This window comes from Xenopus laevis, chromosome 5S, assembly GCF_017654675.1.
Source record: "Xenopus laevis strain J_2021 chromosome 5S, Xenopus_laevis_v10.1, whole genome shotgun sequence".
In the NCBI taxonomy this organism is placed as follows: domain Eukaryota; kingdom Metazoa; phylum Chordata; class Amphibia; order Anura; family Pipidae; genus Xenopus; species Xenopus laevis.
In genome coordinates this window covers 112775040-112802719 of record NC_054380.1, presented here as the reverse complement: position 1 = coordinate 112802719, position 27680 = coordinate 112775040, and the positions used below count along the sequence as shown (strand labels likewise).

Sequence of the window (27680 nt, the reverse complement as noted above, 5' to 3'; positions counted from 1 at the left end):
AGTTACAGGGCCCATTCATGACTTTCTCTGAAAGGGTTGCAGTTTATCATACTCACATTATACAAAACATGTCAAAAGGGGCATGGTATTTTGGTGTTAGTGTTTTAGACATCCTTTTCCCATGAGCTATAGCTTACTCTTACTTGGAGTAGACACTGGATATTTCATTCTTACCAAAGAACACTGAAAGCACTTTAAAATACCTGGGGGAAATTGTGACAGAAAAAAATTGTTATTCAAATATAGGCACCACAAAAAATTGTAAGTCAACAGCTGTCACCGTTACATTGGGCAGCTGTGGTGTCTAGGGTTGCCACCTTTTCTGGAAAAAAATACCGGCCTTCCTATATATTTATCTTTTTTCCCTATTATTAACATTGGGATCAACCATCATTTAACATAAAATACCGGCCAGGTGGCGACCCTAGTGGTGTTTAGGCTTTAAAGGGTAGTTCACCTTTATGTTAATTTTTAATATGCAATAGAATGGCTAATTCTAAGTAATCTTTCAATTGGTTTTCATTGTTTTCTTTTTTTATAGTTTATGAATTATTTGCCTGCTTCTTCTAACCCTTTTCAGCTTTCAAATGGGGGTCACTGACCCCATCTAAAAAGACAAGCGCTCTAAGGCTAAACATATATTCTTATTGCTACTTTTTATTACTCATCTTTCTGTTCAGGCCCTATTCTATTTATATTCCAGTTTCTCATTCAATGCACGGTTGCTAGGGTAATTTGGACCCTAGCAAACTGGAGAGCTGCTGAATAAAAAGCTAAAAAAACAACAAATAATAGAAAATGAAAACCAATTGAAAATTCTCCCAGAATATCAATCTCTGCTGCATCATATTAACATATAGTATTAACATATAGTTAACATATAGTTAATCTAAAAGGTGAACACCCCATTTATTTTAGGTCTGATACCTATAGTGCTGTGTGATTTACTAATGGTGTCAGCTAGAGACTGAAGCAAAAGAAAAGATTTTGTATACATAGGCATAGAGGAATACTGAAGGGACAAAACCGGAAGTGCAATGTTGCTTATAGTTAAACCTCATTGTTACAGTGCTCTGCTGCTTATAAATACATAAAAACAGTCTGTGGCCTGTAATGATGCTATACTGCTGTATAACATATATCAGACAAAATAGCAGTAGGTCATTCAATTAGGAGACATGAACAGTGCCACTAACAAAGTAACAATAATGCAAAATTCGTAATTTAGGACCGAAATCTTGCGTTCCAAACCTCGTTGGAGAACTTTAAAGCAATACCACACTCTTATTGGTTGTCTCACTGTTGAGTCTTTTTGTATTGGTTCCGAGGGAAGGCGTGGCAACTGTAGGAGGCGAAATGTGATGAAGTATTTCGCAGGACCAAAAGGAAGCCTGGCCTAACAAGTGCCTGTTTAAATCCAATAGACTTTTTTACGATTTGCGAACAACCTCTCGTTTTGAATGATGCAAAGACATGTAGTTAAACGTTATACGTCATGTTCTTAACTGGAATAGTTTTGTACACTCGTGCGGTGTGTAGTATAGGGATTCAGGCGCCAGGGACAGCCCTACATGTGTTGCCGGCTCAGTAGTGGCTATTGCGTGAGCTTTAGGTGCGGGCCGGTGTAGTGATAGAACCATGCCGACTGTCAGTGTAAAGAGGGATTTGCTGTATGACGCCTTGGGCCGCACTTACAGTAAGTTGTTAATACACAGGGCGCCTACATGTTTTATTCCCATAGTCCTCAGCCAGCTGGAAAGGACTCAACTGTTCCTCCAGCTGCAACAAGACTTTCAGAGACCAAAGCTGAACATCTACTTATTTACATTCACAATAGGGATAGTTATAAACTGACAGTCGGGGTACAAATAGTGGGGTGACACAGGGATCAGCAGAGTTCATGTTGCTTTGGGTTTGTGTCTGTTTGTTTACATTGTGCTGTGTGATTGGAGGCCTGGAAATGTAAGAGAGCAAGGGAAGCATTCTACTTAACTGCAACAATATCATTCTTGTCTTTAGCTGATGAAGAATTTGATGAACTCTGCTTTGAATTTGGCCTAGAGTTGGATGAAATTGTAAGTATGGTGGTTCCACTTCCACGGTCCCTTACACAGTTTATACATGTTCTTTGATGATCTGCTCTGATGCACGGGAATGTTTGCTCTTCAGCCAAGGGAGTGTTGGACTAGCACATTTGGGCAAGTCATGATTATGGGCATCTTACTCCAATACTGGCTGATCATCCAGTGTCACAATGTGTTGGATATCAGGGACACCAGCAGTCATGGATATGCCTTATTAAAGGGAACGTAAAGTGTAAAATAGAATAGTGCTAGAAATGCTGTATTTTGTATACTAAACATAAACTTACTGCACCACAAGCCTAATTAAACAAATGATTTACGCTTTCAAAGTTGGCCACAGGGGTTCACCATCTTGTAACTTTGTTAAATATCTTCGCAAGACCAAGACTGCGCACATGCTCAGTGTGATCTGAGCTGCTTAGGGATCGTCATAAATTATCAAAACAGTCAAATGATATCTGCCAGAAGCCAATACAGCAAGACTGATTAATAATACTGTTTCCCTGGAAGCTGGAAACAGTAAAGGGGATGTAAAGGCTAAAATAAAATCCAATAAGAATCTCTTCACAGTAGCCGACTGCTGTACAGGGAAACAAACAAAGCTGCTCTAGTTCCCAGCACAGCTGGGAAGTAATGTGGGGGGCTCCCTCTGCCGTTCATTAATATGATAATATCCCTGCAGAGCAGTTAGGGACCGTCTGACATTTCAAACAGATGAGGATAGACACTATTACCGCAATCGACAGGGAGACAGTATAGCCTGCTGTGGAGATGCCTCCCACAGATCCGCTCTGGCTGCGGTAATTCACATATGGAAGAAACTTAGCTGTTTCGGAGGCGCCAATGAAGCAGGATGCCGAGGAAACCAAGCTTGGTATAAAACATAGAATCTTTATTAGTCCTGGTTAAAACACAAAGTAGAAGTGCGGGCAGGGGAACCAGCTTTACGTGTTTCGCGCGTGAAGTCACTTCATCAGAAGCTTGGCTGACATTTCCTATTCACAGAGCAAGTAAATCGAGGGATAATTTCACTGCATATAGTCAGGTTTCTTATAAAAACTGTACATATTTTTTAATTAAAGTATATGGGAGATAGGTTAAAAAAGTAAAAATGGGATTTTATTTTTATTTTTTTGCCTTTACATGCCCTTTAAGGAGTGAGACTCCGCACAACCATCCTTTTGCCACTGCTATAACATTATAACAGCACATCATTTAAAATGACTGAGATAACGTTGACCCTTTCGGTGCCTTGCTGTGTTTATTATTATTATTATTATTATTATTCTTTTATTTACATAGACGTGCTTTAGGGCAGGACTACATGGGCAATTCAGCCGCGATCTGACGCAGGCGTCACGTCGGATGCGACGGAGACAAGGTAAGAAAATGGCAGTGTCGGATCGTGTTGCATTGTTGATGCGACACGACTGTCGGATGCAGGCGCAGCGTGCAGAATCTGCATCAATGCTGCAGCACGATGGGACAATTTCCGTTGCATCCGACGTGACGCCTGTGATTTTGCGCAGCGCGTCGGATCGCGGCTGAATCGGCTATGTAGTCTTGCCCTCACAGTGGTTACACATTAATCTGCCCACACTCCTGTAGTGTTTACATGTCCCTACTATGGTTAATTATATCAGGAGTATCTTTGGAGTGTGGGTGGAAGAGCCCTTGCAGATGCACAAGTGCTACAGGGAAACAGTGGTAACCATTCCGTCACCATGCTTTGTGGCATATTTTAAATATTTTGTGTCCTGGTCCACCAAGAGCACAGGCGGCGCCAGTAGCTGCATTATTTATTCACATTGGCCACAAAGCCTATATAACTTGTGTTGATTGTACGCTTTACAGCACAGGGACCTCTTTCAAGATTTTACCACATGGAAATTAATATCTGTACAGTTATTCTTATTATTTATCTGTGAGTGTGTGCTATTCTATTTTGTAAAATTGTACAGTGCTGGGTATCCATGTAGCATTTTATATATAAAGTTTTGCATGCATAAATAACTGTGGAAAGTCACCATTGTTTGCTTTATTAGCAATGAAGGCAATGGTACGGAGCACACATATAGCAGTTTTTTAGTCAGCACTCACCCAATTTCCACCTCTTATTATACAGCGGTGCATGTGTCCAGTGGTCCACTAGCCGACCAAGTCAATCCAATATATGACACAGCTCCATTCAGAAGTATTTTAGAAAGCCTTTATTTGGCACATAGCTTAAGATCTGCAACAATAAATTTTTGGACATTTTGCCACCTGCAATAAATCTTTGATATTGCTGGTGACATGAACATCCCTTGTTTCCTTCCTACCTGCTAACATTCAAATCACAGATGGTGAAACCTATATGGCGCAAAGGTGCCCAATGTTTCCTTCCCACTTAAATTAGTCCTCAAGCTTAATAGGGAAGCCTTAAACTGAAGACCATTTATGCACTTTCAAGTTGCACAAATGACACTTCACTTTGCAAACTGATATCCCTACTCTTTAAATACCTAGTACATGAATAGCTTTCAGTTATTTCATAGTGTTTAATCAAAGACCTTTCTCCATGCAGCAACTACCGACGGAGTTAAGTGTGCAGTAATATTTACTCTCTTTTTCTGCTATGTGCTTCCTTCTGTTATAGACCTCAGAACGTGAGATTATCAGCAAGGAAAAGGGCAATGTGAAGGCAGAAGGGGCCTCAGATGTTGTTCTCTTTAAGATTGATGTACCTGCCAACCGCTATGACCTTCTGTGCATAGAGGGGCTTGTTCGAGGACTACAGGTCTTCAAAGAAAGGTACTATTGTTGTATGCCGTCACAGTATTACCGGGGAACTGAAACACTGCCTACAACTAAGGAGGCAATAGATGCTTCTCTTTTCATCTTAAAAATAATTTGGCAGTATACTTCTCTAAGGGAGGAAAAATCAGTGGGATTCTGGGAGTAGCTGTTTATCAACAGCTAGAAGACATTGGGCAGCCTTAAAATGATCTAGCAATTGTTATGATGCATGCACCCTAGGGAATACTGCACTTTCTGCCCTACTCTTTAATCACCCCATATCAATGGATTGGGGTACACGTATGTGAAGTGATAAGTAGTCATCTATTCACTCATTTCTTCTAGTTATTATTATTATTATTGTATTCATAAAATGCCAACATATTCCACAGTGTTGTATTATAAATGGGTGTAAACATAAAACTTAAAGGGCACCTATTTGGCAGAAATATTATCCCCAGCCAAAGGTGCAGGAAACAGTAGTTTTTTTTCAGGTTGTAGCGTTTTTTTATCTCGTGCTTGCGAGGGACTTTTCCTAGTGTATGTAGACCCCAGTGTGGCCAGATTTTGTATACCGCTATGTGTTGCAGATGAGGGAGAAAGGAATGTCACCATAATGGTAGATGATTTGAGAGAAGAGGAAGCTTTAGGTTGTTGGTTTTAAGTACTGTCATTCATACTTTGCAAGATATAGTAGTTTACGTTTTTAAGTGAATGCTTAACTGATATTTTATGATATTTGCCTTTGCAGATTAGAGGCACCAAGGTATAAGAGTATCACCCCATCAGATCAAGGGCTGCAGAGGCTCTTCATCACAGAGGAGGTACATCCCTTTTTACACCTTTTTAATATATCTTTGGTGTTTAGGCTCATTATAGGATCATTATCATGCTGAAAGTTGGAGTTTTGTCCAAGCTTCAGGCTCTCTTGCAGTATTTCCCTGTACTATCCTTTCTTCCTTTAAATTTAAGAAGACGCCCAGCCTCTGCTAATGAAAAACAAACCTTAACATGGTCCTACCACCACCATTGCACCAACATAACTCGACCATTGTTATTTCGTTGTTTGATTTGTCAACCGTGGAAGATTTGTGCCACATATACAGTCCCATATGACCACAAAGTCTTTTGCAACATTACAGATTTTTGGCAAACTCCAGATGTGCTTTTGCATCATTCTCCAATACAGGCTTGTGTTATGCAGAGCTCTAGATATGGTTGACTGGTGTACCAGTATCCAGTTGCTGCTACTCAGTTCTCTTCTCTGTTTTAAGCAGAGAAACATCAGAAAAATCTTCTCTGCTCATTAATTTATCTTCTGATGGATGGGTGGAAGCTATTTTGAAAATGTTTTAATTTGTTTTGAGGGTTAAGATTCCCATTAGCTAGGACAACTGAAACATTAATTTGTTGGACCTTATACTAGTTACTTATACTAGATTCTTCCTATTGCACATCAATGTCTGTATCTATTAGATAAGAGTAGCTATTTGATAATAGGAATAGATTTAGATATTGTGTTTTTCCCTCTAGACTGCTGTAGTCCGTCCCCATGCAGTGGCTGCAGTACTCCGGAACATTACATTTACTCAGGAACGATATGAGAGCTTCATTGATCTGCAGGAGAAGCTGCACCAGAACATCTGCAGGTATCTACTTCTTCTACAGATAACTTGGCTCTTTATAGCTGGCTTTATGATTTTGTATGCATATATGTGGGAGTGTGTATATTAGGTATGCACCGAATCCAGGATTTGGTTCGGGATTCGTCCTTTTTCAGCAGGATTCGGCCGAATCCTTCTGACCGGCCGAACCAAATCCGAATCCTAGTTTGCTTATGCAAATTAGGGGTGGTGAGGGAAATTGCGTGACTTTTTGTCAGAAAGCAAGGAAGTAAAACATTTTTCCCCTTCCCACCCCTAATTTGCATATGCAAATTAGGTTTTGGGTTCGGTATTCGGCCGAATCTTTCGCGAAGGATTCGGGGGTTCGGCCGAATCCAAAAAAGTGGATTCGGTGCATCCCTAGTGTATATATGTATCACATTTCTACACACACATGTAAATAAATACATGAAAAGTTCAATATAATGCTGAGGACAGCAGTGCATAACAGTCCTTGCAAGTCATTATTTTGTGTTTAATAGACGAAGAACGTTGGTGGCAATTGGCACACATGACTTGGACACCATCTCTGGCCCATTTTTATACACAGCTAAGCCACCTGCAAGTATCAAATTTAAGGCCCTGAACCAAAGCAAGGAGTTAACAGCCCCAGAGCTGATGGATTTGTACAGAGTGAGTACCAAGCCTTATGTCATGCAGAACTCTCTGGGGATGCTGGAAGTTGCATTTAAAAGCTGGTAGGCCACAGGTTTCCAATCATCTCCAAACATCTCCAATAGTACAAGTTCAATCTGCTTTTCACATCTCCAATAGTACAAGTTCAATCAGCTTTCATTATCTTCAGTATTTTAGTTTTTCTTTTAGGGGGTGCACAAATGAACATAACCTTAAAGCATAAGTAAACCTTTAAAATAAGTGAATGTAAAATTGATGAGGGATCTATTCTAAGCACTTTTGTAATTTACATTACAAAAGCTCGGATGTTCTTCTGCTAAGGAAAACTATAAGAGACCTTTCTCAAATCCATCCTAAGCAGAAGAACATCAGAGCAGTCTCTTTCTTTCTCCGGACAACTTCCTTGACTACTCGGGGGTCAGACTGGTGGGAAACTGACCAGCAGGTGGTACTGTTGTAACCAAATTCATTCATATTAACAGTACCCTTAATATGTTGGAATAAAAACAAAATAACTAATGAATGTAAATTACAAAACTGCTTAGAATAGCATAATCATCACTTTTACATTCACTTATTTAAAAGGTTTACTTATCCTTTAATAGAAGCAAGCATCTATGATGGATAAGCACAATAAACTGATCATGTGTTCTCCCCCTCCCCCCAGGCTGACAGCCATATGAAGCACTATCTGCACATCATTGAGGATAAGCCTTTTTACCCTGTAATCTATGACCATAACGGTGTGCTGTTGTCCATGCCGCCAATCATCAACGGTAAGAAAGCAGAATGCGTATTTGCAATGCTAAGGTTGTATGTACTGTGTATCATAATCAGGAATGGGTGTTTTTTTTATGGACCTGACCTGTTCTTTCAAGTATGCTGCTTTCTGTCTATAGCATATCAACTGTTTGCATTATTTAGCTGCACTTATATTGTTGCATTGATAAAGGATATGTAAATAATGTGTGAGATTTATTTATTTATTATTTTGTCTAGGGGATCATTCAAGAATCACCTTAAATACTCGCAATGTATTCATTGAATGCACTGCAACTGATCTGACAAAGGTAATGCCTAGCTGTGGCTGATTCAGCTCAGGTCCCTGTACTAGATATACTGCATGTTTCCTGTCTGCATCAGAAATGCATATTCGGGGCTACTGCAATTAAAAAATGTGATTTTGCTTCACAGGCCAAAATAGTATTGGATATCATGGTCACCATGTTCAGTGAATACTGTGCCGAACCCTTCACGTGAGTAAATTGCAACAGAAACATGTTGCTATGGCAGCAAACAAGTAGCTGATATTTATATGTGTCCTGTGTGCTCTTGCTTTGCAGTGTAGAGGCAGCCGAAGTTATTCGGCCTGATGGATCGAGTTGTATTTACCCTGTAAGTAGCCTACTGTTACGTTTCAAACCCACTCCACCTTTAGCAACATTTTTATGAACCAACTGCCCTTTTTCTTTATATGCACAATATCCGATAAATGCCACTCGGTAACAAAGAAACAGAGGCAGCATGCAAAACCATTGATTATACCTAATGCTCTCTAGATCATCCCAGTAAAATGAATGAATGAGCCATTAATTTTAGATGAATTTAGGTCTGATTTATCGAATGCATTGATGTGCTTGTTTACCAGGAGGCAGTGTTTTGCAGTATATTCTCTTCACAGATATTTCCCAGAATTATTTTGTCCATTGAAAGTCATTATGAAATTTTCAGGCCCAACATTTTTTGATTAGCATTTTATGAACCAGTGTTCAGCATGAGTGCAATGAATATGGCTTGTGCTGAACATAAGTTTTGTCTTTTGTTTTAATTGCAACAACAAGAAAAATATTGTGTTTATTTCTTTAGTTAAACAGGGAAACTGAAGCTACTCCATGTCTGGTCCTTGCAAGGTAGAGCATTATGTTACTATTGTACTACCACTATTTGTCAACTGTTTTATTTTACAGTTTAGCAAGGTCTATTATCTGTGCCCTGGTAATCTAATGATCTACTTTACAAAGACCAAATATAGAGTAACTTCAATTAAGTTTGCCCCTTAAGGGTCAGGGCACACACTCAGATTCGGGTAGATTAGTTGCCCAGCGACAAATCTCCTCTTCTTCAGGGCGACTAATCTCCCAAACTGCCTCCCATTGGCTAGAATGTAAATCGCCTACGGGATGGCACTCGGAGCGTTTTGTTTTCCGAAGTTGCCCAAAGTGACTAATCTCCCCGAGTGTGTGCCCTGTCCCTAAAGCTGTTGAAGAATTGTCAAAAATCGTACTGTCTGCCTGTTCGTTACTCTAATGGGAACTAACATAGTCTGCCAGGACTGGAGGTTTTTGGGTCAAAAATGCACAATCGCCACCAGCTGGTATACTCTCCGAATAGAGAAAAATGACATGGGACAAACAGTCATTACATGTAATTCATGGTTCTCTAAATACATATAGAATGAAATTTACTAGCAAGAATTGTCTCGCCGGTGCTGGAGAAGCACATATAGCAGTTGAATGTAAAGAAAACATTTTTGCTTTGTTAGTGGCTCTTAAAATTTCTAATGCCCAGCAGTTCCCATCATAGTCATGTTATAGTGTTAAATTCTAAGGTACATAATTAGTGAATGCCTATGTGTTTAAGCTATTTATTATGTTTTATTTCAATCACAGGAACTAGCATACAGGAAGGAAATTGTACCTGCAGAGAAAATGAACTCTAAAATTGGAATCAGGTGAGGGGCATAGTGCAATGTACTAGTAGGAACTGTTTGATGCCACAAGACTGGTATTTTACAGGTTAGAGCACTGGTATTCTGGTCATAGGCAATTTAGATCTGAAAAGCCATTTAAGGACTTGATGCTAGAAAAGACGCAGGTTAGTAAATAACAGAAACGTTCCCATTGTCTACAGAACTTATCTGTTATCTGCTGTGTAAATCTGAGCTTTTTACCCCCCATGGCTACACAGCAGCTTATTTAAATAAACGACAGTTATCTTTCTGAAACAAACAAATTTTTTTTTTAAATTTTTTTTTACCGGCGCAGGACAACACTACATTATAAATGGATTACTGTAAAAAAAAATGTTCATTTTTTGGTATTACTGTTCCTTTAAAGGGATTCTATCATGATTGTTATGATGTATGTGTTATTTATTTAAATTGCACTGTTTACACTGCAAATAATTCACTCTATATAAAATTCCATTCCTGAATCAGCAAGTGTATTTTTGTCAAGTTGTAATATTGGTGTGTAGGCGCCATCTCAGGTCATTTTGCCTGGTCACGTGGTTTCAGAAAGTGCCAGCACTTTAGGATGGAACTGCTTTCTGGCAGCCTGTTGTTTCTCCTACTCAATGTAACTGGACCAGTCTCAGTGGGACCTGGATTTTACTATTGAGTGCTGTTCTTTGATCTACCAGGCAGCTATTATCTTGTGTTAGGGAGCTGCTATCTGGTTACCTTCCCATAGTTCTGTTGTTTGGCTGCTGGAGGGGAAAGGGAGGGGGTGATATCACTCCAGCTTGCAGTAAAGAATGACTGAATTTTATCAGAGCACAAGTCACATGACTTGGGGCAGCTGGGAAACTGACAATATGTCTAGCCCCATGTCAGATTTCAAAATTGAATATAAAAAAATCTGTTTGCTCTTTTGAGAAATGGATTTCAGTGCAGAATTCTGCTGGAGCAGCACTATTAACTGATGCATTTTGAAAGTATCCCTTTAATCTTTACAAAACAGATCTATCTTAGACACTATAAAGTGTATAAATAAGGATGCTGAGAGTTCAGGTTTTGGTTCCAGATCGACCTTTAATGCTTAAACAAACCGACTGTCAATTCAAAAAACTCGCTGTACAGATAATACAATTTTTAGAGGATTTCTTTATATGTGAGTGTTAAGTTTAGATGCAGTATGGGTATTTGACGGCATCTTCAGCGAAGGATTTGGTATACGGCTGAAACCATAAGTTAGGGATTTATTGCTGGCCTAGTTTAAATGTTGTTGGTGTTATGTGGTGGTAAGTAGGGTTGCCACCTGACTGGTATTTTACTGGCTTGGCCGGTAAAAATTATGCTTGTTGCCAATGTTCTTAATAGGAAAAAATGGCAAGAACATAGGAAGGCCGGTATTTTTTTTTCCAGAAAAGGTGGCAACCCTAGTGGTAAATTGTGTTGGTATAAGGAGGCTGTTACTATAGAATCAAGGAAACACAGGACACTGCAGCCCATTTTTCCTGTAATGTACTTGGCAGCCCTTGCTTTTACTGTCATCTGCACCCCAGTAGTACTGTTTGGGGCCTGTCACAGTTGCACAATGCAAATCACTACTTCTAAAGAAACAGGCAATTGTTGTGCATGAGAGTAATTAAATGAACAGGAAACCCTTCCAGCCTGTACTGCTGCTGCTATTATCAAGGGATACGATTGTCTTGTGCAGGATAGCAGCCAAGCTCAGCTTGCAGATCATATTCTTTTACCCAAACAATAACTCATTCTAAGCAGTGGCATAATAAATACCAATAAGCTTTATTTCCTTTGCTTCTGGAGCACGTTGTTAAGCCCTTCATTTCCAAAACAAGTGTCAAGTTGCAGTTTAATTGTGTATTCATGTGTACTTGAGCCATTTTCTGCTAAGTAATTGTGACATTTAGATGCAAGCCAGGAGAAGGCAAATGGAATTTATGCAATGCTTATTATTAGCTTGTATCCTTCATTTGGCAAGAAACCTGAGCATATGAAGGATAGTTGGAACAGCACCACAAGTTCATTTCTCTTAAAATGACGTTATTGCACACTTTATAAAGCTTGATAAAAGGCCACAATCCATTGTATATGCTTCTATCTTTTTTCATCAGCGAAACACCATCCAACCTGGCAAAGCTGCTCACGCGTATGTGCTTAAAGTCTCACGTGCTCGAAGATGGGGAGCAAATCGAAATAGAGGTCCCTCCAACAAGAGCAGACATTATCCACGCCTGTGACATTGTGGAGGATGCAGCGGTTGCTTATGGGTTCAATAACATCAAGATGGTCATTCCCAAAACGTACACAATAGCCAACCAGGCAAGTGGCTTGAACCAGGGTTTTGATATAAATCTGGATTTATTAGCCTGTGATATCATAACTCATGCTCTTGTTAGTTATTCAAATGTTTAGTGACAGTTTCCAGACCTACTTTTCCTCAAACCTTACCTATGATTCAAGTTCTAACTTGCATGTTTTTTTCCATAGCTGGAGAACAGTGTAACTCATTGGGAATAGCGGAGTACAAGAATGATAAGTAACGTGCACCTTGTTTATTATTTTTTAGCTTCCACTCAATAAACTCAGCGAATTACTGCGCCAGGACCTGGCTGCTGCTGGATTCACAGAAGCCCTGACATTCGCTCTGGTAATTATTTATATTTGAGCTTCTAAAACCACATAGCCTCCATTTTATATAAAAAAAAATAGGCCCCTTTATGTTTAGATAAGGAAGTAGAGTCAGGAAAGGATCAGATTAATTTAACCATTCTGTTATTCTTATGATGAATAAGATACAGAGAGCACATTAATTCCTATTTCAGCTGTGGCTTATTGTTTCAGCGTGGACTGCCACCAAAGTCTGGTTCCATTGCAGAATGAAGCAGAGCATCTTTCATTTTTTTTTTTATCAGATTCTTTTTATTGAGTAATTTTTCACATTAACAATAAGAAAAAAAAAAAAAAGATTATATAAAAAAAAAGGAGAGCAAAGGCAGGGAAAAAGAGAAAGGGGAAGAAACAGCTAAGATTAGCCAGATTGAGCACTGCAATCAAGTACATCGTAAGAATCTCATTCTGCGTACATTGCATTCTCGTACACCATTATATTCATACATTAGACAGCCACTCATCCCAAATTTCACCAAATTTGCCTGGACAACCCCGTGCAATATAGGTGAGTTTTTGTCCTGGGAGACTCCCATTTACCAATGCCTTCCAAAATACTTGCGTAGGGGCTTCCACAGCTTTCCAGGTCATTAATATGGCTTTCCTTGCATAGTGCAAGAGTTGTAGCAAGCACAGCCTTTCATTCGACTTTAACATTAGTCCCTCAGCGTGTCCCAAAAGGCAAAAGGCAGGAGACCGTATGGTCGGCAGTCCTGCAGCAGAACCCACAACCCCTAACACCTCAGACCAAAACCGCTGTATTTTGGGGCAATCCCAAAAAACATGCATGTAAGTGCCCACATCTTGATTACATTTCACACAAATATCCGGGCACCCGGGGTAAATCTGTGCCAGCCTATGCGGAGTCAGATAGACCCTGTTGAAAAATTTGGTGCAAATATACCTGTCCCGTACTGAAATGGAAGTGTCTGGTATTTGATCCAATATGTCTTTCCAAGCTTCCTCCTCTATTTGGGGAAGGTCTTGGGACCATTTCAAGGCAACGACTTTTACGGGATCAAAACTGTCCTGAAGTAATATGGCATAGAACCAACTTAGCGCTTTGGTGAGTTCTGCCCTATGGAGATATTTCTCCAGGGTGGATGCTGCAAGTGTCAAAGTGCCAGTGGGAAATTGGGCCTGGAAGGCATGTCTAAATTGTAAGAATCGGAACAACATATGATTCTGAAGAGCAAAATCATCTTTGAGCTGGGCAAATTGTTTCAGGGCATCCCCCTGTACCACGTCCCCCAGTAGTTTCACCCCCGCTCCAGCCCATACCCCAGCATCTGGTAGAGTGCTAAATTGTGGAAGTTTGGGATTACCCCAAATTGGGGTCCATTTGGACCAACTGGTCATGGCCTTGTAGGGAAGTATTACAGTTCTGTGGAATACCTGAGTCATTGTTCTCATGGGATGCGTCAATCTAGAGGCAGAGGGGAGCCCTCTGTGCAACTGGTTGGCCAAAGCCTCAAATGAAGAGACCACCGCTGCCTCAACGACCGTGGCCTGGTTATTAGGGTCTGGGTTAAGCCACCACCAGGCATACACCAGCTGACTGGCATAGAAATATAAAAGAAAGTTAGGGAGGGCTAGTCCCCCTTTTCTTAGTGGGGCTTGCAACATCTGAGTTTTAATCCTCGGTCTCTCTCCAGCCCAAACAAAGCCCCTCACCAAGGCGTCTAGCTCACGAAACCATGCCTTAGTGGGTAAAATAGGTGAATTATGAAACACATAGAGCAGCTTTGGTAGCAGCACCATTTTGAGGAGGTTAATCCTGCCTGGCAAGGACAGTGGGAGACCGGACCAGTGTTGGAACTTGGCTTTCATGTTACGTATGACAGGCGTCAAATTCAAGTCCAGATATCTGGGGGCATCCCTATGTATCACTATTCCCAGGTATTTGAAAGTAGTAACCCACTGTAGCTGAGGGCCATGCTGGGGGTCCCGTTGTGCATCAGGATCAATGGGAAAGACCAGGGACCTTCCCCAGTTTACTTTGAGGCCCGACAGATTCCCAAAGGTGGAGACCTCCTCTAAAAGAGCTGAAATGGACTCTCTTGGGTCTGCTAAATAAACCAGCATATCATCCGCGTACATTGAGACCTTTTCCTCCAACCTCTGCATCTTAAGGCCCACAATGGTCACACTGGCTCGCACTCGGATGGCTACTGGTTCAATGGCCAGGGCAAAGAGGTAGGGGGATAGTGGGCACCCCTGCCTGGTTCCCCTCTGTAGCGGGAATTCCCCCGATAACATTGTATTGACCAGGAGCCTGGCTCTAGGAGCAGAGTACATTGCTTTGACCCACCTAATGAAGTTATCGCCCAGTCCAAATCTCTCTAGTGTGGCCCACAGATAAGGCCACTCCACTGTATCAAAGGCCTTCTCTGTGTCAAGGGACACCACAACCCTCTCTCCCCCATTTTGGTGCGTGGCCCCAATGTTCGTAAATAGGCGCCTGACATTAATATCTGTGGCTCTTTGGGGCATAAAACCAGTCTGATCTGGTTGGATGATGTTATCTGCATCTTTCATTTTTAATAGAATGTCCTTATTCATTATTAGATTCATTTAAGTAGTTTAATAATAGATTTACAATGTAAACATCTCATATCTGCTCTTCAGGCTCAGTAAGTGCACTTGCTATTATAAGAACAACAGAGGGTAGAATAATGGCATGGAAATGAGCCCCACTAGGCTATTCTACTGTTAGATTGACCCAGTCCTTTATTGGCAGCATTCACTTGATTCTCAGGTTTATGATGTAATCATTAATACTAATGCTATGTTCCTCTGTTAGGGCAGAGACACAAGGTCAAATTCGGGGAGATTAGTCACCCAGCAACAAATCTTCTCTTCTCGAGTAATCTCCCTAAACTTTGCCGGCTAGAATAAAAATCGTTGGCGGGATGGCAATCGGAGCACTTCGTTTTCTGAAGTCACCCGAAGTTTCCTCATGAAGCAACTTTGGGCGACTTCGGAAAATGAAGTGCTCAGAGTGCCATCCCACCAGTGATTTTCTTTCTAGCTGGCGGGAAGGCAGTTCAGGGAGATAAGTCACCCGAAGAAGAGAAGATTTGTCACCGGGCGACTACCCCCCCCCCCTGAATCTGACCGTGTGTCTCTGCCCTAATAGAAATTGAAGATCATTTAAATCCAGTCCTGTTCTATATAAATATTTCCAACAAATATAGTAAAATATAGGAATGTAATAGTTTCTGAGGGCTGTGACTATAAATAGACAGTATCTCGCTCTCTGCTGGCATTTATTACAACTGGTCTGACAGTGTTAAATATCTCTTTATGTCTCCATGATGGTGACAATATAAAGTAATATATGGAGAACTGGTTAATTATTAATCGGCAAACTCAGATTTTAACTTCACTGCTGCTATAAATAGCCTCATTGGTTGCTTGCCCCCTTTGTGTGCTCTGATATATTTAAAGAGGATTACTCATTTGGCATGGGTTACATGGCGGTGCTTCCAGCCTTAATACAGAAAAAAAGGTTGACATGTAACCTGGACCTTTTTTGATCACGGTTGCTATATTTATAGGTTTTCAAAGAAGCTGTACGTCACATGTCATGTGTCCAAAACGTACCAAACATTTTTTTTAATAAAATAACATTCAGGCCATTCTTTTTTAAATAAATGTTTGATTCCTTTCAACTTGCCCGTTTTATTCTGCAGGGAACTTGCCATATGTATCTGTGTTTTTTTTTTCTTGCAGTGCTCTGTAGATGATATCTCTGATAAGCTTGGGATACCAGTCTCTGCCACTAAAGCTGCACATATCTCCAACCCTAAAACAACTGAATTTCAGGTCAGTACCCTCAAAGAATATTCCATGTATTGCCATTGTCTCTGTTTAAATGCTCTGATCATTTTCATTGGCAACAGTGTGGCATTGTTCTCTAGTTTGAGTTACTGCATTCCTGGCACACTGTATATATGTTGTGCAAATACATGCTGATATGTAAATTACCCTGCTGTAGTGAAGAGGTCACATCTTTATGGCAATAATATTTTCTGGAGAAGATTTGCACCTAACTTGCTTATGTCCTTAATGATCAGGTGGCTCGCACAACTCTTCTCCCGGGGCTGCTGAAAACCATTGCAGCCAACCGAAAAATGCCCTTGCCTCTGAAGCTGTTTGAGATCTCTGATGTGGTTGTGAAGGATCCCTCTAAAGGTAAAGGCACTGCAGTATGCTTACATAGGAGTCTGAGCAAAGCATAGATTCTAGGGACTGTGCTAGGTGCTCACTAGTTATTCCTAAGAATTAGGAGCACTCTGTTTACCTAGAAGAGTAGTTGTTAGGATTGTCCCACCTTCTTGCATAAGTTATTAGGTCTGTCGGAGCCTCACAGAGTATAGTCCAATCTGAATATACAGCTCTGAAATGCCTGCTGATCAAACTTAATGTGATGGTAGCTATACTCTTTGTGGTTGGCAGATGGCGCTATACTCCTGAATAAGCAAAAAAGGCAAAAAACAGCTACATTCAATTGTGGAGAGTGACACACCCATCCAGTTACAATGCAGCCAGCCAACCAGTTCAGGCCAAGGTTGCAACAATGTATTAAAATATAACTTTTAATTTAAATTGTATTAAAAGAATTATTTGTCTGGCAACACCAGCATACATATTCACAGCGTGTAGAACGCTACGCCGTGCGGGACCTAAAATAACACACAACTAAAAACCAAAGCGTAGGCTGGAATGGTGGTGGAAATATGCAATATATTAAGTAACGGACTCAAGTATCCATTATCAGTACCAGCTCAGTAGGAATATCTCTCAGTATCCAGATAGTGTAAATTCCCACCCTTCCCCCAGCCCTCCTCCTGCCTGGCTACGTTGGGAAGAGTGGGAGCTATTCACACCACCTTCCACCTACGCCGCCCTACGCGTTTCGCTGACAAGCAGCTTCGTCAGGGGCATAAGTTCGTCCTGAATAAGCCAGCAGAAATAAAAATAAACCCAAACAATTACTTACCTCCCCCACTAAACCTGCCTTATTAGTGCAGTGTTCTGGGGCAGCTGATAGGATTGGTTGGGAGTGTCTGCAAATAAAGCACACAGTCCTACCGGCTTCAGAATGTAAAAAATATAACCTGGTGCATGCAATGGGGGACACGGGAGCCACGGAGCGGGGGAAAAGTGCCAGGCAATTTGCCTGGCAATAGGGTTGCCACCTTTTCTGGAAAAAAATACCGGCCTTCCTATATATTTATCTTTTTTCCCTATTAATAACATTGGGATCAACCATCATTTTTACCGGCCAGGCCGGTAAAATACCGGCCAGGTGGCAACCCTACCTGGCAAAGAGGGCCTGGGATGTACACTGCTACTAATGTTCCCAAGGGCAGAGACACACGCTGCGATTCGGGGAGATTAGTCACTTGACCACGACTTTGGAAAACAAAGTGCCATGTCGCCGGTGATTTACATTCTAGCCGGCGGGAATCCAGGGGAGGCAGTTCGGGAATCACAGCTTGTGTCTGCCCTTATACTGCATCACCACATCTGGCACATGTAGTTTCATGTATTATGTAACTGCTCAGGGTAGCAGTATTACCCATAACATCTATCTCATGTTGCCATTCTCAGGACTACCATCATAAACTTTGGGGCCCAGTACAAGTTATTTTATATGGTGCCCACATGAACAGAAGCGCGCAATTATTTTAGCCAAACCCTTGTATGCGTCATTCAAATGTTCAGTGGCCCACAAAATAATTGGGAATCGGCATTTAAAGGTGCAATTGACGCAACACTGCACAGACATTATGTATCACTCAGTAAAATAAGAGAGATCTTCATACAAACGTTGAGGATACAATCATAAATATGAATAGTATTTACAGGGAAGTGCAAAACCACTCAACTTTTATTACCCAGTTCAGTTTGCCCCGCATCTCTGTGTTGTCATTGTTTGATGTGTAAGTTGATATGTGAGTTTATATGCAAATGTCTATGCAAATTACATAAGGTAAAGTCATGGCAATTTTTATGAAATTTGTGTCAATTGCATAAGCTTTAACATAAGTTTATATGTAACTTTTGCTTTGTGCCCAACCCCCCTTTGGATCAAGATTTCACTGGGCCAGGTGACTACAGTCCCACCTCTTCCTGCCACCCCCACCCTGTTAGGGACCTTGTCTATACTAAATCACAACAGAATGGCAGTATTACACATAACATTTGACATATGCAGTTCTATATATTACCTGACCTCTGGGTGGCAGTATTACCCATACAATCTGACTCGTGCACCGATATACTGTATCACCTGTGTGGTTGTAGCATCCTCTGGATCAACTGGCAGGCAGGTTAAAAAAAATCCAAAAGGTTGAACTTGATGAACGTGTCTTTTTTCAACCTAACTCACTATGTTACTATGTTAAATAGTTTGTCGCTAGAGGTGAAAGTATTAGCAATCACATTTTACTAATGCTATTTCATATACTATATCAACTCCGGGTGGCAGCATAATACATAACATATAAAACAGGACTAGTATTATAATTCTATTTCACATATTCTGCTGCACTTTGAAGATTATATATCACATCAGTCCCTGCCCCAGAGGAGCTTGCAATCTGTGGTCCCTTCACATACACTAGGGTCAGTTTTTGCAGCAGCAAAAAAATCTCCCTGTATTTTTTTTTTTTTTTTTTTGGACGAATAATATGAAACTTGAATACTCATAGGAAACCCATGCAGACACATGGAGAACATAGAACATACCTAGCTAGAATCTAATCCAGACCCCCAAGGCTTTAAGGGTCGGGGCACACACTGAAATTCAGGGAGATTAGTCGCCTAATCTCCTCTTCTTCGGGGCGACTAATCTCGAACTGCCTTCATGTGAGACAAAGAGGAACCACAGATTTGAACAATTTTGTATGATCTTCTCACTCTGATGTGACTGTCATAGATAAATCCATACAGTATTTATGCAATATACTGTCATAGATATAGGACCTGTTATCCTGAATGCTTGGGACCTGGGGTTTTCCAGATCTGTTATTCTGTAATTTTGATCTTCATACTTTAAGTCTAATGGAAAATAATGTAAATATTAAATAAACCAATTAGGCTTCCAATAAGGATGAATTATATCTCAGTTTGGATCAAGTACAAGGTACTGTTTTATTATTATAGAGAAAAAGGAAATAATTTGTAAAAAAATTGGATAAAATGGAGTCTATGGGACACAGCCTTTCTGTAATTCAGAGCTTCATAGATAACTGATCCCATACCTGTATATGTATAATACATTGAAACCTCAGTTTTATATTCTCTGATATTAAGATTTCCCTAGTGTTTTCTTTGTTTTTGTGGTGCCACCTATTTATAATGCAGAATACATTAACCTGATTTTACATTTGCCCAGCTTTTCTACTGTATATAATTGTATTAACTTTTGTGCACTGTGTTGGTGTAATTGGCAGTCTAGTTAAGTACATGGTTGCAGTTAGAGCAGATAAAGCAGTGTCGGACTGGCCCACAGGGATACCAGGAAAACTCCCGGTGGGCCCAGGTGTCAGTGGGCCCTCCTGCATCTAAACATTTGTCTTATTTCATGGCCATTCCCTATTTCTATGAGAATAAAGAGGCTAAATAGTTGGAATAATATGTTATAGTATGGAAAGAAAAAAGAATAGGGGAATAGAGATTGACTAAGGAAAGGAAGAAAATAATACTTAGAGTGGGCCCCTGGTCTGGGTGGGCCCCTGGTCTAAGGGTTTTTGGTGGGCCCCTGGTGTTCCAGTCCGACACTGAGATAAAGGGAACTGAAATCTCCGCTGGCCGGACATTGAAGGAGCACACAAGATAGGGAATGTTTGATGCTTGACAATGTACAGATGGCGCACGTCTCTCTCGCGTCTGGTCCTAATTTCTCCCCTTGCATATAAAAGGACAGAGTCTGCAGCTCATTTTGGCTTGCACTTGATCTTGATTGTCTACCCTTTACGCCATTCTCCTATTATCTTCATCTCTCTCTTTATTGTGCTATCTGATCGCTCCTTTTGTTTCCCTTTGTCTCAGTTTGTCTGCTTCCCACTGGCACAAACGTTTCTACTTTCCTTATATCGGAATGTCACCCTCTTGCCTCTGTTAACTCCTCTGTGTGGTTATATTGGCTCCATTGAGTAAATAGGCTTTAGCCAGTTACCTTATATATACCACTGTTAATACCAATACCATAGTCCTAATGAAAAATGACTTATGCATGGCCACTCACATGCTAATGGGGTAAATATAAGTGTAATCAATGATCATTACTACTAAATGGCTCCCTCAATTTCTTCAAAGCAGCAGTTGTTGGACTTTCTTAAGGTGGCCATAGATGCAGAGATCCGCTCGTTTGGAGATGTCGCCAAATGAGCGGATCTCTCCCCGATATGAACACATTGAAGTGGGCTATATTGGGCTGATCCGATCGTGGGCCCTAGATAATAATGAATTCGAAACGGCGGTCGGATTGCGGGACCGCATACACACATAGATGCAACCGGGATCCTACGGGATTTTTTAACCTGCATGATTGAGATCTGTCCAACTTTTGCCCCAATATTGATCGGGGAAGCCCATCGGATAGCCTTACACTCTGTCAACAGCTTTTATCAGCTTAAGTTTGAGCCCAGGTCCTGACTGGTCCTGAATCTCTGGAATTTTGGCAAATTCCAGAGGGGCTGCTGTAATATGCCATAGACAGTCACTGTTTAGTTGGTTGGTGGGGGAACTTTATGGGACCCCATCTGGCACATGAAATGCCAGGGCCTATTTTGAATGCCAGTCAAGGCCTGTTTGATCCACCTGGGACTGTTCAAACAATACACCTCAAAACAAGGTTACAGCTAAATATCCGGGGTACAATATAAGTGTGAATTTCATAAATAACCCTTATGGTGGCCAAACTAGTAAACCCTCAGATTGATGGGCCTGCGCGTCAAAAGAAGGGAGAGTGCTTGAGGAGCCATACCTGCTATGAGCATCTTTGTGTTGTCCTTTAGACATGATACTTGTTTTCACTTTTTTGGACTGGATCATTTTTCAGCCATGTGCTGGCTGTCATAGTGAATCGGCAGATGAAAGTTTCATACCTGACTGATATCCATAGTGCAAATATAATGCTTGGGATCAGTGGGCCTCAATACATGTACAGGAAATGGTACAAAACGATTTGATCTGTGTGTACCTGTGCATGTATGGCCAGTTTTAGTAGAGAAACAAATAATCTACTCACACCATCCTAAATTGCCTTCAGCCTGAGTCCGCCGCATCCACTGCCAGGGGGCAGAATTCAATGTATGAGCTTATTTCCTCTCCTCTATACATTAGTATGCCTTTAACTAGTTACAGTAAATGCTGTTCCATTCCAACTCGAACTGACTTTTAATACCATACCATTTCAGCGGTCCTCTTTATAGCAGACCATCCCCAGTATATTCCTTTTTCTTGAAAATTGCACAATAAGGTGCTTGGACAAACAGGAATTGTGGCCACAGACTTGTGATAAATGACTTGTACTAGTAATCTATAATGGAGTGGATTCATTGACTGATATGTGTAGGCTACATCAAGAATCAACAGGTACTTTATATGAGGGACTTGTCTCATCTGTGACTTCACTATTTAATTGTATTATGTGGCCCAATAAATAGTAGTTTCCTATGGATGGTAAGCTGTAGAGTAGCAAGACTCAATCCGCTTGAATAGATTACAAGCATATTTAAAGGAACTTTAATACCAGCAGTACCAAAAAAAATCAGTGTTTTAAAGGAATGGCGATACAGGTATGGGATCCGTTATCCAGAAACCCAATATCCACAAAGCTCTCCCATAGACTCCATTTTATCTAAATAATCTAAATTTTTTAAAATAATAATATAATTTTCTCTTTAATAATAAAACAGTACCTTGTACTTGATCCCAACTAAGATATAATTAATCCTTATTAGAAGCAAAACCAGTCTATTGGCTTTATTTAATGTTTACATGATTTTCTAGTAGACTTAATGTGTGAAGATCCAAATTACAGAAAGATCTGTTATCCGGAAAACAAAAGGTTCCAGCATTCTGGATAACCGGTCCCATACCCGTTAATGTACTTTTGCCCTGCACTGGTACAACTTGTGTCTTTGCTACAGAAACTCTATTATAGTTTATATAAACAAGCTGCTGTGTATCCATTCATGGGCAGCCATTCAGAGCTTTTAAAAGAGAAAAGGCACAGGATACACAGCAACCAATCAGCTCTTTAGTATACAATGGGATTCTTCAGAATTTATCTGTTATCTACGGTGTATCCTGTGCTTGAATGGCCACAGATTGTTTATATAAATTATAGTAGAGCTTCTGAAGCAAACACACCAGGGTCATCATTGCAGGGAAACAGTAACATTTTAATCTTTTGGTGTTTCTGTTCGTTTAATACACCATTATGGTGCGTGTGTGTGTATGTATATATATATATATATATATATATATATATATATATATATATATATATATATATATATATATATATATATATATATATATATATATACACACACAGTTGATGAATGGTGACAAATTGATTAGTAAGTCATTAGTAACATTCATTTTTTTTGTTTCATTTAAGATGTCGGCGCCAGAAATTATCGACATCTGTGTGCTGTTTACTACAACAAGAACCCTGGCTTTGAGGTGATACATGGCCTCCTGGACCGAACCATGCAGCTACTAGCACTGTGCCCTGGGGAGAATGGGTACCAGACTGTGCCCTGGGGAGAATGGGTACCAGATCAAAGCATCACAAGGTGAGTTCCCCACCGGCTAGTTAGGAAAGCAGAGTAACTTTTCTTTTCAGCCTTATTGGAGCCTATACTCTTACTGGAAGTGACTGCTTTGTTCCAAAGAAGAACTTTGCTTGTTTTAGAATTAAAATAATGTATACTTACCCCTGCAACTCTAGAGGAAGTCAGCAAACTTCTAGCCAGCTCAAAACCCACCACCTGCTCCCTTGACCCCATACCCTCTCGCCTTCTCCACCCAATCTCTGATACACTCTCTCCTGCACTTACCCACCTATTCAATCTTTCACTCTCTACTGGTACCTTTCCATCATTATATAAACAAGCACTAATCACTCCTATCCTCAAAAAACCTTCCCTTGATCCCAGCTCTCCCACTAACTATCGACCGGTCTCCCTTCTTCCATTCGCCTCCAAATTACTAGAAAGGCTTGTTTATAAACGCCTGATCCAGCATCTCACTCACAACTCCCTCCTCGACCCCTTGCAATCTGGCTTCCGCCCATCACACTCAACTGAAACTGCCCTCACCAAAGTAACCAATGATCTTCTATTGGCAAAGTCTAAAGGTCATTATTCCATTCTAATTCTACTAGATCTCTCTTCAGCCTTTGACACAGTTGACCACACACTCCTCCTTGACATTCTACACTCAGCTGGCATTCGGGACACTGCTCTTTCATGGTTTACATCTTATCTGTCTGACCGTTCCTTGAAAGTTTCCTTCTCTAACTCTACTTCTACTACTTTCCCACTCTCTGTTGGAGTTCCTCAAGGCTCTGTTCTTGGCCCCCTGCTGTTCTCGCTCTATACAACTTCACTAGGAAAACTCATTCAGTCATTTGGACTTCAGTATCACCTTTATGCTGATGACACCCAACTCTACTTGTCTACTCCTGATCTTTCTAATTCTGTCCTTTCCCAAGTCACAGACTGTCTTTCTGCTGTCTCCTCCTGGATGTCACAGCGCCACCTGAAACTGAACCTTTCTAAAACAGAACTCATCATATTTCCTCCAAGATCTTCCTCTGTCCCTCAGATATCACTCACCGTAAACAACACCACCTTTCATTCCACCACACAGGCACGCTGCCTAGGAGTTATCTTAGACTCTCATCTGTCTTTTTCACCACACATTCAAACACTTGCAAAATCTTGCCGTATTCAACTGCGCAACATTGCTCGAATACGACCCTATCTCAGTTCAGAATCAACTAAAACACTGATTCAGTCTCTCATCATCTCCCGCCTTGATTACTGCAACTTACTCCTCACAGGTATTCCAACAAGTCACCTTTCACAACTCCAATCTGTTCTAAACGCGGCCGCTAGACTCATTCATCTAGCTCGCCGCTCAACATCACCTGCTCCCATTTGTATGTCCCTTCACTGGCTCCCAATCTCTTCTAGAATCAAATTCAAATTACTTACACTCACATTCAAGGCCCTTAATAATGAAACCCCTCCCTATATTTCATCTCTAATCTCCAAATACACTCCTTCACGAAACCTACGCTCTGCTTCTGATCTTCGCCTCACTTCTCCTCTGGTCACTTCTGCCCATTCTCGTCTACAAGACTTCTCTCGGGCTTCTGCTTTTCTCTGGAACTCTCTGCCACAAGCTGTCAGACTTTCTCCTTCCTTCCAAACTTTCAAGCGCTCCTTAAAGACCCATCTGTTTAATGAGGCCTATTCGTTGTACCTTAATTAATCATTGCTGTATCAAAAATGACAAAGTGTTTATATAATCCTAATGTCTCAATTGTACCCTAACCTTTTAGTTTGTAAACCCCATTGTACTCTGTAATCCTTGTCTGTTAGCCACCATTTATTCCCTGTTTGCTATAACTGCAGTAAAGCACTGCGTATCTTGACAGCGCTATATAAATAAATGATGATGATGATGATGATGATGATACTTATTGCACATCCCATTATGGGACGTACCATAAACATTCTTCTTTTCTTGTGTATGTTCTTTGTCCGTGCAGATTTTTACATAGCTTATATAAAACATGTTGTGTATTAGGGCCACTAAAGTAGGGTCACTATATGGGGATACTGCCATAGCTTAACCAAGATTTCTGCACTGAGGCGAGACGGCCGTTACGTTGAGGCTGTAGTTAGGTGTCCCAAATAGCTGCTATCCAGTATGCTAACCGTGGCCTAAACATAGTCGTGTCCATTGCTTCGACAGGGGGCCCCCATTGTTTTGGAAATAATATATTTATCATTACACTTGAATTACCGGGATCTAGATTTGTGTCAACAGTTTGTAAAAATCTGTATCTTATGTGAAATTTCCATAATTGTGATATACTGACAGAATGACACGCATTTGGGTTTCTGTTTGACAGTGCCTTTACACCATATAGGTTTCTGAAGCATCTTGCCTCCATACACTATTTTAACTGGCTATGCACAGTATTCTTTCTCTAAAGGTGGCCACACACTATAAGAATCGCTTGTTTGACCAGGTCGCCAAATGAGTGAATCTTTCACCCAACAGTCCAACCTTGGGTGGGCGATATTGTGCTAATCAGATCGTTTGGCTCTAGGGCAGTGGTCCCCAACCAGTAGCTCGCGAGCAACATGTTGCTCTCCAACCCCTTGGATGTTGCTCTCAGGGTCCTCAAAGCAGGAGCTTATTTTTGAATTTCAAGCTTGAAAGCAAGTTTTAATTGCATAAAAACTAAGTATAGTGCCAAGTAGAGCCCCTTGTTGGCTGCCTGTCAACATAGGGGCTACCAAATAGCCAATCACAGCCCTTATTTGGCACCCCAAGGGACTTTTTCATGTTTGTGTTGCTCCCCAACTCTTTTTACATTTGAATGTGGCTCACAGGTAAAAAAGGTTGGGGACCACTGCTCTAGGGGATACGAAAAGTCGGAGCAATGACCGCATCAATGAACCAATTTGGTCCTTGATCTGACAAAAATCAAGCCTGCACGATTGAGATCTGGACAATTTCTGGCCAGATATCGATAGGGGAGGCCTGTCAAAGGGCCCATACATGGGTAGATAAGCTGCTGAATTGTGGCCACCTTAAGGAGAGCCTCCCAAACCAACCTTGGTATATAACTATAGAGCTGTGTGAGCATATGTATAATCTGCAATTTTTCATGCACCTTCTGTCCATTGTGCCTCCGACTTCTGTGCTGACCTGTCATGCCCTCTGGGGGAAGAAGCTGTGAAAAATGATGACAGTGAAATTGCAATGTTTTGGTACTTACAGGGGTAGTAATTGTACCCAATCTGTGTGTTACCTACAGTCTGGGGATTCCATTTTCTCTGCAATACTGAGCTTGGGGAAAGTTATCAGCTGGTTACAGGGCAGATCACATCAATTAGCTTATGTACTAAGGCTCATGGCACACAGAGAATATTATATATAATATATTCACAACTGCCAGTCTTCAGCCAACAGAGAAACCCCTGAAATCTGCTACTGGTGCTTCCCATGCATTTGATTAGGAAACATATGACAGAGTTCACAATTGGTGATTTCTAACCTGATGTGACATGTCCCAGTGTTTCCATGCTTTAAAGTGAAAGGGAAGTGACTATGGTAGAGCCATGTTTACTATGCAGCCATGGAGCTTTCATTCAATAAGGCACACATTTGCATAGCAGGGAAGCAAACTGTTAGAATAACAAAGGTTTGTTGGGGGGGGGGGTCTGGAGTAAAATGCAATTTATGGCTCTCTACTAATCTGTTGTGCTTTGCAGATATGGGGTTCTGAGTTTAGTTCAGACTTGGACACTATCCGCAAGGAGTTTGTGTTCTTCCCAAATCTACACATCTGGAGGTGTCCTCCAGTTTCCTCCCAGACTATTAAAGCATATTGCAATTGGCTCCTGATGAGTGACTATAGTGTGTTGTATGGATATGATTGGATCTTAAAGGGATACTGTCATGGGACAACATGTTTTTTCTTCAAAACGCATCAGTTAATAGTGCTGCTCCTGCAGAATTCTGCACTGAAATCCATTTCTCAAAAGAGCAAACAGATTTTTTAATATTCAATTTTGAAATCTGACATGGGGGTAGTCATATTGTCAAGTTTCCCAGCTGCCCCCAGTCAAAGATTTGAATTTTCCCTGACAACACACAATATCATATATATGTAATTCCCCCTTTTTTTTTGTATATCTTTTTTTTCTTAAAAAATGTCAAATAGAGCTGCACTAGACGTAGTTCCGATACCCCCCCAGCACCACCAGTTCTGATTTTTGCTACAAATTATTATTATATTTGATGCAAGTTCATTATTATATTAATTATTTT

The 27680-nt window shown here is 40.8% G+C and overlaps 1 protein-coding gene across 1 annotated transcript; it reads left to right on the top strand.

The window, feature by feature from the left end:
- The first annotated feature begins 1418 nt into the window (after positions 1-1418).
- Positions 1419-27254, top strand: farsb.S (phenylalanyl-tRNA synthetase subunit beta S homeolog). The gene is made up of 17 exons (XM_041564133.1): positions 1419-1696; positions 2020-2075; positions 4723-4877; positions 5614-5686; positions 6396-6511; positions 7009-7159; positions 7830-7938; positions 8162-8232; positions 8357-8418; positions 8506-8557; positions 9832-9893; positions 12020-12227; positions 12475-12555; positions 16311-16403; positions 16655-16772; positions 23221-23398; positions 27122-27254. The coding sequence occupies exons 1-17, from the start codon at positions 1639-1641 to the stop codon at positions 27252-27254; spliced, it is 1776 nt and encodes a 591-aa protein (XP_041420067.1). The 5' UTR covers positions 1419-1638.
- Positions 27255-27680: the final 426 nt, after the last annotated feature.